At 42.4% G+C, this 13,809-nt stretch overlaps 1 protein-coding gene across 2 annotated transcripts in view; it reads right to left on the bottom strand.

Annotated features, from left to right (window-relative positions):
• The window catches only part of VWF (von Willebrand factor), a 135,105-nt gene that overhangs the window by 61,881 nt on the left and 59,415 nt on the right, over positions 1-13,809 (bottom strand). For both annotated transcript variants that reach the window (XM_069968310.1, XM_069968318.1), the window contains 7 exons: positions 13,404-13,542; positions 12,566-12,666; positions 11,777-11,972; positions 8,402-8,617; positions 7,561-7,801; positions 5,872-5,960; positions 3,540-3,700 (listed from right to left, as the gene is read on the bottom strand). In XM_069968310.1, the coding sequence (XP_069824411.1) occupies positions 3,540-3,700; positions 5,872-5,960; positions 7,561-7,801; positions 8,402-8,617; positions 11,777-11,972; positions 12,566-12,666; positions 13,404-13,542 (1,143 nt within the window). The remainder of the gene's footprint in view (positions 1-3,539; positions 3,701-5,871; positions 5,961-7,560; positions 7,802-8,401; positions 8,618-11,776; positions 11,973-12,565; positions 12,667-13,403; positions 13,543-13,809) is intronic.

The raw sequence follows: 13,809 nt of genomic DNA, 5'->3' as shown, positions 1-13,809 counted from the left end.
CAACTTAGTCCAACTTTTTCATTTTGACCCACGGTGTATTTGAGTTTGACACCAATGCATTAGAGATATTGCTGACTACTGCTCCATGTGGTCAGATGAGGTATTACAGTGTAGAACATTTTTAAAACGGTAACTAGAAAAGTCAGGGAGGCAACTGGTATTAGGAGACACCTATGATCAGTGATCAGGTTTATAGTAGCTCAACTATTGTTTGCTTTTGTTTTGTTTAACTGTCAAAAAGTAGTAAAAATTCAAAATATAAATTTGACAAATAATTACCAAACTATTTGGGGTCATTTTTTATGTGCCACATGGTGGACGGCCAACTATTATTATTTTTATTATTATTTTAAAAATTTCTTAATCAACAAATTATTCACATAGCATATTGGAGCAATAAAAAAGTACCCAGTTAAAAAGAGAAAAAAAAAATAAACAATTTTTTTTTTTTTTTAAAGCCATGAAATCTTTATGTTAACAATTAATAGGTGATGAATATGTGACTGATGATGGGATCTCCACTGATCACAAAAAAGAGATTCCCTTATCCACCAAGTGAATGGAGCAGTGGTCGAGCAGTGGTCGAGCATGTGCAGTGCACCTCCATTCACTTGAAGGATAAGGGAAACTCATTCATATAATCGGTGAAGGTCCTAGTGATCAGAACCCTACTGATCCCTACTTACTATATACCCTGCGGATAGGTAATAACTAATACTTTTGGGATAACCCCCTTATTATAAATGGGTACTGTCACTTTAAAATCTTTTGACCTGTCAAAAATTTTGATCGGTTCGATCGGTTGATCAGCTTTGTGCCGTGTGACCAACACAGACTTTCAATGTAAGTCTATGGGACTGTTTGGCGACACAAGGGGGGAGAGGAGTACTCGGCTTAATTCTAACATTTGGCAAAAAAAAAAAAAAAAATTTAAAGGCACAGGCATTTTTTTTTACGTTTTTTTTTTTAAAAAGTTATTTTTTTGGTTGTTGTTTAATGTGAAAACCCGATGAAAAGCCTACAACGCATTTCATGTCTACAGAGGATCTGGATGTGACAGATCTGCAGTGGCTCTGGCAGCGGGGACCGCCGCTTGAAAAGAAATATCCCGTTAAGACGGGGGCCCTCGGGGGTCTGAACGTGAACCCGGCCGTTATGCGACTATAACAAGTCTGGTGACCTCTGTGTGCTTCACAGGACGCATCTGTAAAACCGGCGAACTGCGGGGACCGCACACAAAACCAGATGTGTCTGTGAGCTTAACCTTCTCCGCAGTATAAATCACTTGTCACTAGCGCTGTGTGTGTTGGATTCTTTCCATCTGTCAATAGGGAGGAAAAAACTTTAATTATCCAGGATTTTCCTCTGATTCTGTAAAGAACAGTTTCATTAGAAATAGTGGGGAAAAGCTATCAAACATGGTGTAAAGTGACACTGGCTCAGTTGCCCCTAGCAACCAATCAGATTCCACCTTTCATTTTCCAAACAGTCTGTGAGGAATGAAAGGTGGAATCTGATTGGTTGCTAGGGGCAACTGAGCCAGTTTCACTTTACACCATGTTTGATAAATCTCCCCCACTGAGCGTGTGACGTAGGGCAGCCCCCGTAATCTGGGCAATAGAGAAAAAATATATTAGCCGCTCAATGGAATGAGAGATCCGCCTCTTGAAGGGTATGTCCATAATAGGTCCAGAGTAGTTATAATGGTTGGAGCCATATTTGGTCAGTTCAAATTCTCACTACCTGCAGCGGCCACTATTTTATTTTATTTTTTTCTTAGTTCTATGAGGATTGCATGAAGCTCCCCTAGTGGTCACTGCAGGAAAGGCAGCTAGGTTACACTAATCCAGAATCCACACTATGTGGACCTCTAGTAAAATAGCAAAATGTTTCTAATATCAACTAGCAGAATAGTGAGTGCAGCTCTGGAGTATAAGGCTATGTTGACAATTAGGATGAGATGCGCGGGGGCATCCGTGCGAACCCACATCAGAACTTCCCACTGCACACTATAGAGCGTGCGGCCGGAGCCGCTCGCTCCACAGTGTGCACTGACAGGGTTTTCTGCGGCCGCTATTCAGTGAATAGCGGCCGCTGAAAACTGACATGTCAGTTGTTTGCGGCGCCGCTAGAGATTCCGAACGGAGTGTATACTATGTGTATACGCTCCATCCGGGATTCCATAGATGGCAAGGTAACGTATATTTTCATATTAATCACGGCCGTTGTTGCAATCGGCAACAACGGCCGTACTTGTACGAAAATATACATTGTGTGAATATGGCCTTATACAGGATGTAACTCTGGATCAGTACAGGATAAGTAATGTAATGTATGTACACAGTGACCCCACCAGCAGAATAGTGAGTGCAGCTCTGGAGAATAATACAGGATGTAACTCAGGATCAGTAAAGTATTGTATGTACACAGTAATCCCACCAGCAGAATAGTGAGTGCAGCTCTGGAGTATAATACAGCATGTAACTCAGGATTAGTAATGTATGTACACATTGACCCCACCAGCAGAATAGTGAGTGCAGCTCTGAAGTATAATACAGGATGTAACTCAGGATTAGTAATGTATGTACACATTGACCCCACCAGCAGAATAGTGAGTGCAGCTCTGAAGTATAATACAGGATGTACAGTAAGGGCCCTATTACACGGAACGATTATCGTGCGAAAAATCGTTAAATCATTCAAATTTAAACCATAATCGTTCTGTGTAATTTCAGGCAACAATCGAAAAATCGTTTGTATGTCGTTAATCGTTGATTTAGAACTAAACCTTAAATTATCGTTAATCGTTCGCTGTAATTCCACATTTGTTCGCTCAAGTTCCGCACTTCTTTTTACTAATCGTTCAGTGTTATTGCACATTGCCCATTGTTTTCCTGAGGTCAGAAGGAATAAACGATCTAACAATTATCCTTCTGTGTAATATGGCAAACGATTTCAGGTTAACAATAAACAATCTCGTTTGGGATTGTTTATCGTTAGTCGTTAATCGTTAAAAATCACTCCGTGTAATAGGACCCTAACTTAGGATCAGTAATATATGTACACAGTGACATCACCAGTACAATAGTGAGTGCAGCTCTGGAGTATAATACAGGATGTAATTTAGGATCAGTAATGTAATGTATGTACACAGGGACCCCACCAGCAAAATAGTGAGTGCAGCTCTGGAGTATAATACAGGATGTAACTCAGGATCAGTAATGTAATGTATGTACACAGTGACCCCACCAGTACAATAGTGAGTGCAGCTCTGGAGTATAATACAGGATGTAATTCAGGATCAGTAATGTAATGTATGTACACAGGGACCCCACCAGCAGAATAGTGAGTGCAGCTCTGGAGTATAATACAGGATGTAACTCAGGATCAGTAATGTAATGTATGTACACAGTGACCCCACCAGTACAATAGTGAGTGCAGCTCTGGAGTATAACTCAGTATCAGTATCTGTGCATGCTGGAAGTTGTATTTTTGTAGTTGGGGCTCACTGGTCTACAGTCCATTAAAAAACATCTTACCATCCCATCTGGGCACATACATCCGGAGGTACATTTGGTGCTCATACACTCTGCGTCATAATTCTCACAGGTTTTGGCGCACTCAGTCCCCTTAGCTGTCGGATCATCAGCAGAACACACAACTTTTTTCAGGGGTGGCCGACAATCCACACTTCTCTTTACTGGAAAGAAGAAAAGGAGGAAAGGTTGGTTTCAGGACAAATGAGTAAATCAGGACTTTTGAATAGTTTTAGGAACTATCATAGTGCCGATCTTGTATGTCACCCAGCTTTTCCAGTCACTGATAAGGAGGAAAGGACACAAATAACAATGGGGGCACTTTCCAATTTGTTAAAGGGGAAACGCAGTGTCCCAGTATAGATACTACTTCCAGTAATATGTTGGTTGTTGTATGGTTGTAGTGACGGTAATACGTTATTTCTATTACCTTGATTTCCTATGTGTTTTATTATATGCCGGTCATATGTGAGTATAATGTGATTCTAGTATTACGTTGTCACCTAATATGAACACTCTTAGCTAAAAGAAAGAAGGAATCTGGATTAAACCGTTAGTAAATCTATTGGCAGTGTTAGGAGGAGTAAGGAAAGTCTCTGGGGGCTCCAATACTGGGGGCTGCATTAGATTTTGAGCCAGATTAACATCCCTAAACATTCATAAGTCTTATGTAAAAGGATATCTATCAAGTTAAAGAGGGAAGGAGGATTTAAGGCAAAGATGTGCAAGGACCTTATATAATATCTATGACTTGAGGGAAAGATGTGCAAGGACCTCATAGAATATCTATGACTTGAGGGAAAGGTGTACAAGGACCTCATAGAATATCTATGACTTGAGGGAAAGGTGTACAAGGACCTAGTGGAATATCTATGACTTGAGGGAAAGATGTCCAAGGACCTCATAGAATATCTATGACTTGAGGGAAAGGTGTACAAGGACCTTGTGGAACATCTACAGTATGACTTGAGGGAAAGATGTACAAGGACCACATAGAATATCTATGACTTGAGGGAAAGGTGTACAAGGACCTCGTGGAATATCTATGACTTGAGGGAAAGGTGTTCTATGACTTGAGGGAAAGGTGTACAAGGACCTAGTGGAATATCTATGACTTGAGGGAAAGATGTCCAAGGACCTCATAGAATATCTATGACTTGAGGGAAAGGTGTACAAGGACCTTGTGGAACATCTACAGTATGACTTGAGGGAAAGATGTACAAGGACCACATAGAATATCTATGACTTGAGGGAAAGGTGTACAAGGACCTCGTGGAATATCTATGACTTGAGGGAAAGATGTACAAGGACCTCATAGAATATCTATGACTTGAGGGAAATGTGTACAAGGACCTCATAGCATAACTATGACCTGCGTAGCCTTGAGGCCGGGCCCAGAGCATGATGATTATTCCATGACCTATTTCATTAAGACCTTCATACTGCAGTGGAAACATGTCTAAAGATTTATAAAGTGACAGAAACCACTTTGTTATATTGTTGTGCATTTTATTAACTTCTCTATATTTTATCCTCCTCCCTGTACAGTGTTAGCAGCAGTATATAGAGCAGGCTTAGCTGCAGAGCCTTCTCTACAAGCACCTTTCATATCATACATATACAACTGATGGTGGAAAGTGGGTATTACAACTCTTCACTTAAAGGGGTACTCCGGGGAATAAAAATGTAAAAATAAAAAAGTTATCCAGAGTTGTAATTTACTTCTATTTAAAAATCTCCAGTCCCTGCTAGATATGCTTGTATGCTAGTATGTTATAAACATCAGAAAGTTATACAGATTTCAATTTAAAACTCTCAAGTCTTCCAGTACTTATGAGCTGCTGTATGTCCTGCAGGAAGTGGTATATTCTTTTCAGTCTGACACAGTGCTCTCTGCTGCCACCTCTGTCCATGTCAAGAACTGTCCAGAGCAGCAGCAAATCCCCATAGAAAAACCTCTCCTGCTCTGGACAGTTCCTGACATGGACAGAGGTGGCAGCAGAGAGCACTGTGTCAGACTGAAAAGAATACACCACTTCCTGCAGGACAAACAGCAGCTGATAAGTACTGGAAGACTTCAGATTTTTTAATAGAAGTTAATTACAAATCTGTATACCTTTCTGATACCAGTTGATTCAAATAAAGCTGAACTGCAATACAGGATGTGGCCATTAAACATAAGTGGTGCTGTTTTCAAAAACCAAGAAGACACTTTTTTCTAATCTTATACAGCCCTTTGACATAGAGAAGACAAACATTTGTGTTACTGTAGGTAATAGTTAGCTTTTTAATGTAGGAATATAAGTGGTTTATAATAGTTTATATAGTCACTCACCTCGGGCGGATTGGCTGAAAAAGGCTTCGGCATAATAGGCGCCTGGTACATCATTCATAGTACAATGCATCATGCCATTCTCACAGTAACTGGAAAGAAGCAAGGATAACAATATAATATTACATATATATATATATATATATATATATATATATATATATATATATATATATATAAATAATTTGAAGCAAGAAAGCCTAGGCATTGGATATATAGACAGGATGGGAATTGTAGTTTTGCAACAGCTGAAGGGCCAAAAGTTCCCTATCCCTGGTTTAGATGGTTGCCATAAAATCATCCCCTACAGCAGGCACTGAGCAAACGCCCTTTCCTTAAAATATTTTTCTATCACATGTAATTATTAGATGTGACCACCAGATGTCACTGTAACACAGCAATCGTATACTTATAGCCCAAAATCATGTTTTACGGCTCAGCTGGTAACACAGGAATCATCTGAATGCTGAATTATGTTTATAAACAGCTGAGACATTTTGGGAGATTTCTAATCACTGCTGAATTCTGTCTCTCAAAAGCTTCTTCACAGAGAGACAGAGAGAGATAGTGTTAGTGACAGCTCGGTGACACTTATTACTGCCTGAAGACAGAAATGCCTTATAGGAATGGAGAACAAGTCCAACAGAGATTATATATAGAATGAATCTACAATAATAAGCTGAGTCGCTGTGCAAATTTATTTCATTACTTATTCTGAGTTACATCCTGTATTATACTTCAGAGCTGCACTCACTATTCTGCTGGTGGGGTCACTGTGTACATACATTACATTACTGATCCTGAGTTACATCCTGTATTATACTCCAGAGCTGTACTCACTATTCTGCTGGTGGGGTCACTGTGTACATACATTACATTATTTATCCTGTACTGATCCTGAGTTACATCCTGTATTATACCCCAGAGCTGCACTCACTATTCTGTTGGAGGTGTCACTGTGTACATACATTACTGATCCTGTATTATACCCCCAGAGCTGCACTCACTGTTCTGCTGGTGGGGTCACTGTGTACATACATTACATTACTGATCCTGAGTTGCATCCTGTATTATACTCCAGAGCTGCACTCACTATTCTGCTGGTGGAGTGACTGTGTACCTACATTACATTACTGATCCTGAGTTACATCCTGTATTATACCCCAGAGCTGCACTCACTATTCTGCTGGAGGTGTCACTGTGTACATACATTACATTACTGATCCTGTATTATACCCCAGAGCTGCACTCACTGTTCTGCTGGTGGGGTCACTGTGTACATACATTACATTACTGAACCTGAGTTGCATCCTGTATTATACTCCAGAGCTGCGCTCACTATTCTGCTGGTGGGGTCACTGTGTACAATCCTGACAGATTGTATCTGAAATTACAAACTCAGCTCTGCTCCACTATCTTCTGTATTTTGGTGCTGATTGCTCTGCATGTTTATATGTTATAGGCAGGGGCAGGAGCAGAGATCTTTGTCTTCTGTTTGTTAACCCTTTTTTGTGTTGCAGCATGTAAGTAAACATTGGGTCACTTACACACTGCAGTACTTAAGGGGTTAAGCAGAAGGACACATGCTCTTACCTTCTCCCCCGGGCCCCGCCTCCTGCACGGGCCCCATTGCAACTGCCCACCCTGCCTCTATGGTAGCCACTGGTTATAGGTCTCTACATTATCACGTACCACATGGAATGGTGATCGGAGAAGACATCATCTGGTTGGAATAATTCCCCATCGTAGTAACATGAGCACTCGGCTTTGGGGACGCACTCTCCATACTCATTGGTGTACAGTCCAGGGGGGCAGTAACATCCTTCCATACAGGACTCCCTGCAGTTGGTATCAGGATGAGACAACGATCTGCAGGTCTGGTTACAGGGACTTCCACACTGCTGGTAAACCTTCCCTTCAGAACACCGGATCGCTGGGAAAAGACAACATTCGAGTTATACGGCTGAACTAGGATACAGCTGTTATGTAATGGGGCATCAGTATCATGGTCAAGACTTGGTGCGGAACAGCCAAACTCTTTCAAATAACAATGTTTTTGTATGGACCTTTGCAACCAATCTCTTGACTGTTGATCGAGCATGACCACTAACTCTCTGTTCCATACAAGTCTAAGAGATAGACAGGGCAACAGTCTAGTGGGCATGCTTATCTGTTTTCATGCCCCCTTTAGGAGAAATAGGATATGCTCTGAATACCTGGACCCACACTTGGATAGGTAATACATTTTAATAGTAGGAAAACCTCTTGGCCCTAAATGGAAAAAAATGGCACCCCAAAATTTTTCCTCCATCAACCATCTACACATTTTGGCAGGAAATATTCTTTTACAACGTTCAGAATCCCTAAGTGTGAGCGTCCAATGATTCCCACACTATTTTATTTTTTCAAAAAATTCACCAATAGATGGCGCTGTAGGTATGTAAACCATACATAAAATGTTCAATATGTCCCCCTCGGTTTCCAACAATGCTCTCCATTCACAGAACCATTTGTCCAGCTAGACTCTACTTACAGCAGAATTCAGGGGATCGCCACTCGATGAGGACGCCCTTCCTGGAGCAAGCCATGGCGTAGGTGGAGATGGCCGAGCACATACATTCCTTCCCGTTGGAACAAGAGCAGACGTCATAGCGACAATTCTTCAGATACGGGAGGGGGTTGACCTCGCTGTGACACGGCTGGAATGTGTAATCCATGAGGCTGGAGCAGACTTCCTCTGCGTATCTGGCTACAGAGACATTAATAAAGACGGGGTTATTGCTTTTGGCCGCATAGAGAGCAGTGACGGCCGATTCTGAGGGGCCGATCAGGATCAGGACAGCGACAAGGGGAGAAGAAGTTACCGCCTCCCTATGATCAGTGACAGCCACAATACTTTCCCTATGATCAGTGACAGTCAAAATACCTTCCCTATAATCAGTGACAGCCACAATACATTCCCTATTATCAGTGACAGCCACAATACCTTCCCTATGATCAGTGACAACCACAATACATTCCCTATTATCAGTGACAGCCACAATACCTTCCGTATGATCAGTGACAGCCACAATACATTCCCTATTATCAGTGACAGTCACAATACATTCCCTTTGATCAGTGACAGTCACAATACATTCCCTATGATCAGTGACAACCACAATACCTTCCCTATGATCAGTGACAACCACAATACCTTCCGTATGATCAGTGACAGCCACAATACATTCCCTATGATCAGTGACAGCCACAATACATTCCCTATGATCAGTGACAACCACAATACCTTCCCTATGATCAGTGACAGCCACAATACATTCCCTATGATCAGTGGCAACCACAATACCTTCCCTATGATCAGTGACAACCACAATATCTTCCCTATGATCAGTGACAGTCAAAATACATTCCCTATGATCAGTGACAGCCACAATACTTTCCCTATGATCAGTGACAGTCACAATACTTTCCCTATGATCAGTGACAGTCACAATACATTCCCTATGATCAGTGACAGTCACAATACATTCCCTATGATCAGTGACAGTCACAATGCATTCCCTATGATCAGTGATAGCCACATTACCTTTCCTATGATCAGTGACAGCCACAATACATTCCCTTTGATCAGTGACAGCCACAATACATTCCCTATGATCAGTGACAGCCACAATACATTCCTTTTGATCAGTGACAGTCACAATACCTTCCGTATGATCAGTGACAGCCACAATACATTCCCTATGATCAGTGACAGCCACAATACATTCCCTATGATCAGTGACAACCACAATACCTTCCCTATGATCAGTGACAGCCACAATACATTCCCTATGATCAGTGACAACCACAATACCTTCCATATGATCAGTGACAGTCAAAATACATTCCCTATGATCAGTGACAGCCACAATACTTTCCCTATAATCAGTGACAGTCACAATGCATTCCCTATGATCAGTGATAGCCACATTACCTTTCCTATGATCAGTGACAGCCACAATACATTCCCTATGATCAGTGACAGTCAAAATACATTCCCTATGATCAGTGACAGCCACAATACTTTCCCTATAATCAGTGACAGTCACAATACTTTCCCTATGATCAGTGACAGTCACAATACATTCCCTATGATCAGTGACAGTCACAATACCTTTCCTATGATCAGTGACAGCCACAACACCTTCCCTATGATCAGTGACAGCCACAATACATTACCATGATCAGTAACAGCTTTACTATAAACTTGACAATTCCCTGCCCATCAAACACTGACAGCCACACTGTCCTCCATAACCAATGACAGAGAGTATAACCCACCACAAACTGACAGCCACATCTTCCTGTCCAATGATCACTGGCAGCCGCTATGCCTTCCCTTATACAATATGACAGTCATAATACCCTCCCCTATAATCAGTGACAGCCACAATACCTTCCTCTATAATGAGTGACAGCCACATTGCTCTCCCCTATCATCAGAGACAGCCATCGTACCCCCTCCTATAAACAGTGGCAGCCACAATGCCCTCCTTTTTTAAATATGACAGCTACAGGGCCCTAAGTGTCGTCAGTGGCAGCCACTAGGCCTTCCCTTATAAATTATGACAGCTACAATACCCTGCCCTATAATCAGTGACAGCCACAATACCCTCCCCAATAATCAGTGACAGCCACAATACCCTCCCCTATAATCAGTGACAGACACAATACCCTCCCCTATAATCAGTGACAGCCACAATACCTTCCTCTATAATGAGTGACAGCCACATTGCTCTCCCCTATCATCAGAGACAGCCATCGTACCCCCTCCTATAAACAGTGGCAGCCACAATGCCCTCCCTTTTCAAATATGGCTTCCCTAGGCCTTCCCTTATAAATTATGACAGCCACAATACCCTGCCCTATAATCAGTGACAACCACAATACCCTGCCCTATAATCAGTGCAAGCCACTATACCCTCCCCAATAATCAGTGACAGCCACAAAACCCTCCCCAATAATCAGTGACAGCCACCATACCCTCCCCTATAATCAGTGACAGCCACAATACCCTCCCCTATAATCAGTGACAGCCACCATACCCTCCCTATAATCAGTGACAGCCACCATACCCTCCCTATAATCAGTGACAGCCACCATACCCTCCCTATAATCAGTGACAGCCACCATACCCTCCCTGTAATCATTGACAGCCACCATACCCTCCCCTATAATCAGTGACAGCCACAATGATCCCCTTATAATCAGTGACAGCCTCCACAATACCCTCCCCTATAATCAGTGACAGCCACCATAGCCTCCCCTATAATCAGTGACAGCCACCATACCCTCCCTATAATCAGTTACAGCCTTCATACCCTCCTCTAAAATCAGTGACAGTCACCATACCCTCCCCTATAATCAGTGACAGCCACCATACCCTCCCCTATAATCAGTGACAGCCACCATACCCTCCCCTATAATCAGTTACAGCCACCATACCCTCCCCTATAATCAGTGACAGCCACCATACCGTCCCCTATAATCAGTGACAGCCAGCATACCCTCCCCTATAATCAGTGACAGCCACCATACCCTCCCCTATAATCAGTAAAAGCCACAATGATCCCCTTATAATTAGTGACAACCACCATAATACCCTCCTCTATAATATAATCAGTGACAACTCTGGTGCCTTCTGTATAACAGTGACAACCATACTGCCCTCCCACATACACAGTAACACAGATCCTATTGTATTATATTGGGTCTGTCACGTTGGCATCAAGTTTCCATTTCTGGATAGAACAACACAAACATTCCAGTCCTGGCCGTCCATGACCCTGATGTCACTGTATGCGGGTACAAATACTTAAAGGGGAACACCTATTTTCTGGTCAGACTAATATTAGGGTTCCCTTACCTCGTCTGGGGTTCAGACTACATGGATCAGTGTCTTGTTTAACCAGATCAGCGCAGTCACCATTCAGTTTCCAAGAATTTCCAAAGTCTTCCACACTGGCCTCAACCAGTCCGGAAGGTGTAAGGAAGTCATCGCCCTGATTTCCGTTGTAATTCCCACAAAGGCCACTAGTGGACTCGGCATAGACTGGAGAAAGCTGTAAGGAAATGTCAAGGGTTTATACAACAAAAAATATTTTTCTTTCAAATCAACTGGTTTTAAAAAGTTATATAGATTCGTAATTTACTTCAATTTAAAAATCTCAAGTCTTCCAGTACTTATCAGCTGATGTATGCCCTGCAGGAAGTGGTGTATTCTTTCCTCTCTGACACAGTGCTCTCTGCTGCCACCTCTGTCCGTGTCAGGAACTGTCCAGAGCAGTAGTAAATCCTCATAGAAAACCTCTCCTGCTCTGGACAGTTCCTGACATGGACAGAGGTGGCAACAGAGAGCACTGCGTCAGACTGGAAAGAATACACTGCTTCCTGCAGGACATACAGCAGCTGATAAGTACTGGAGGAAGTGAGATTTTTTTAAATAGAATTAAATTACAAATCTATGTAACTTTCTGGCACCAGTTGATATGAAAAAAAAAAAAAAAAAAATTGGTGAACTATCCCTTTAAGGAATCCTTTAAAAAAAAAAGTAGGGTTGTCCAAAGTGTAAAACCCCTTAAAGTTACAGCCGCCATGCTGAAAGTTTGACAATATATTACAAAGGTTAAGAAGTGGTCTTCAAGGTGTTCCTCACCTTAGTGATGAGTTTTCCGTGACCGTCCCACTCGATCTGTAGATCCTCCCGATAGGAGAGCTGCACCGATGATAAAGCCGCTGTCTGGATACGGAGGGAACCTGTTGGGAATCCAATTGCATCACAAATTCCATCTATGTGACAAGTCAGACACAACATGATGGGAATTGTAGTTTTACAACAGCTGGAGGGCCATAGGTTCCCCATCCCTGGTCTAATTGTATCATCTGACTAATGTTCAATCCTCTTCATAGTCATTCAGGTGTAGTTGTAGCGGGTGCCATAGTCCCATCCATGAATGGGACCCTCTTGAAAATTTTGGCTCCAGAACTTTTAGTTACTCTAGCGCCACTCTTGTCCATAGGCTGAGTCTGGTATTGCAGCTTGACCTTTGACTGACATAGAAAGTGTGAACTCTCAAAGTAGCTCTCCTTCAGAAGAAAGAGGCTTGCTCTCTAATGCCACCTACTGGAGGTGACAATCCTGTACGTCATTGCTCAACCCCTTTAAGAGTCTTGACACAACAGGGGATTGTTAGCCAAGCTAGAATCTCTTCCAAAAGAAAGAGTTGCCCACCTATTGGAAGAGAATTTAAGTTATGTTTCAAGAATCTTAAAGGGTTTCAGCACTGACCTACAGGGATGCTACAACCAATAGGTGGCACCAGGGAGCGCCCTCTCTTCCTTCTGGGGGAGAGCTACTTTGCATGTTTTCCCAGTGGAGCACTGCATGGCCTATAAAGCCTATTTAGCCCTCAGTTTTACATTGCTACCTGGAAACTATTACACAGTTGGCTAAAGGCTCGAAAATATTACTCTTTTTTTTTAGATATTATTACCGTGCAGCAAGGGGAGCATGATGTCCTGTCCGTCTATGGAGACCCCTCCTCCATGTTTAAGTTTCACGGTAATATTATGCATGTCCAGGAGGCGCACGGTGGCTGATCTGGTGCACACGGCGTCCGGGTCATCTGCACACTAGAAACAGAAGGGAACATGGATGTATGATACAACAATAGTTACGGAACAGTTGCCCTCTTTACACTTCACTGGTTTGAGTAGATACTGTTAAAAACTATGGTGGAGCAGGGAGCATCATCTCCCTGCCCCATAATTCACTCTCACGGGAAACAGCATTGAAGCTTATAGGATATACAGGAACTCAGCTTTCCAACAGGGACGTCACTAGCCAGGACGTGGATAGCACAGAGGTTGCCCTCCTGAGACCATCCCCTTAAGGTGATT

This window comes from Dendropsophus ebraccatus, chromosome 1, assembly GCF_027789765.1.
Source record: "Dendropsophus ebraccatus isolate aDenEbr1 chromosome 1, aDenEbr1.pat, whole genome shotgun sequence".
NCBI lineage: Eukaryota > Metazoa > Chordata > Amphibia > Anura > Hylidae > Dendropsophus > Dendropsophus ebraccatus.
This window is presented reverse-complemented; position numbering and strand designations above follow the sequence as displayed.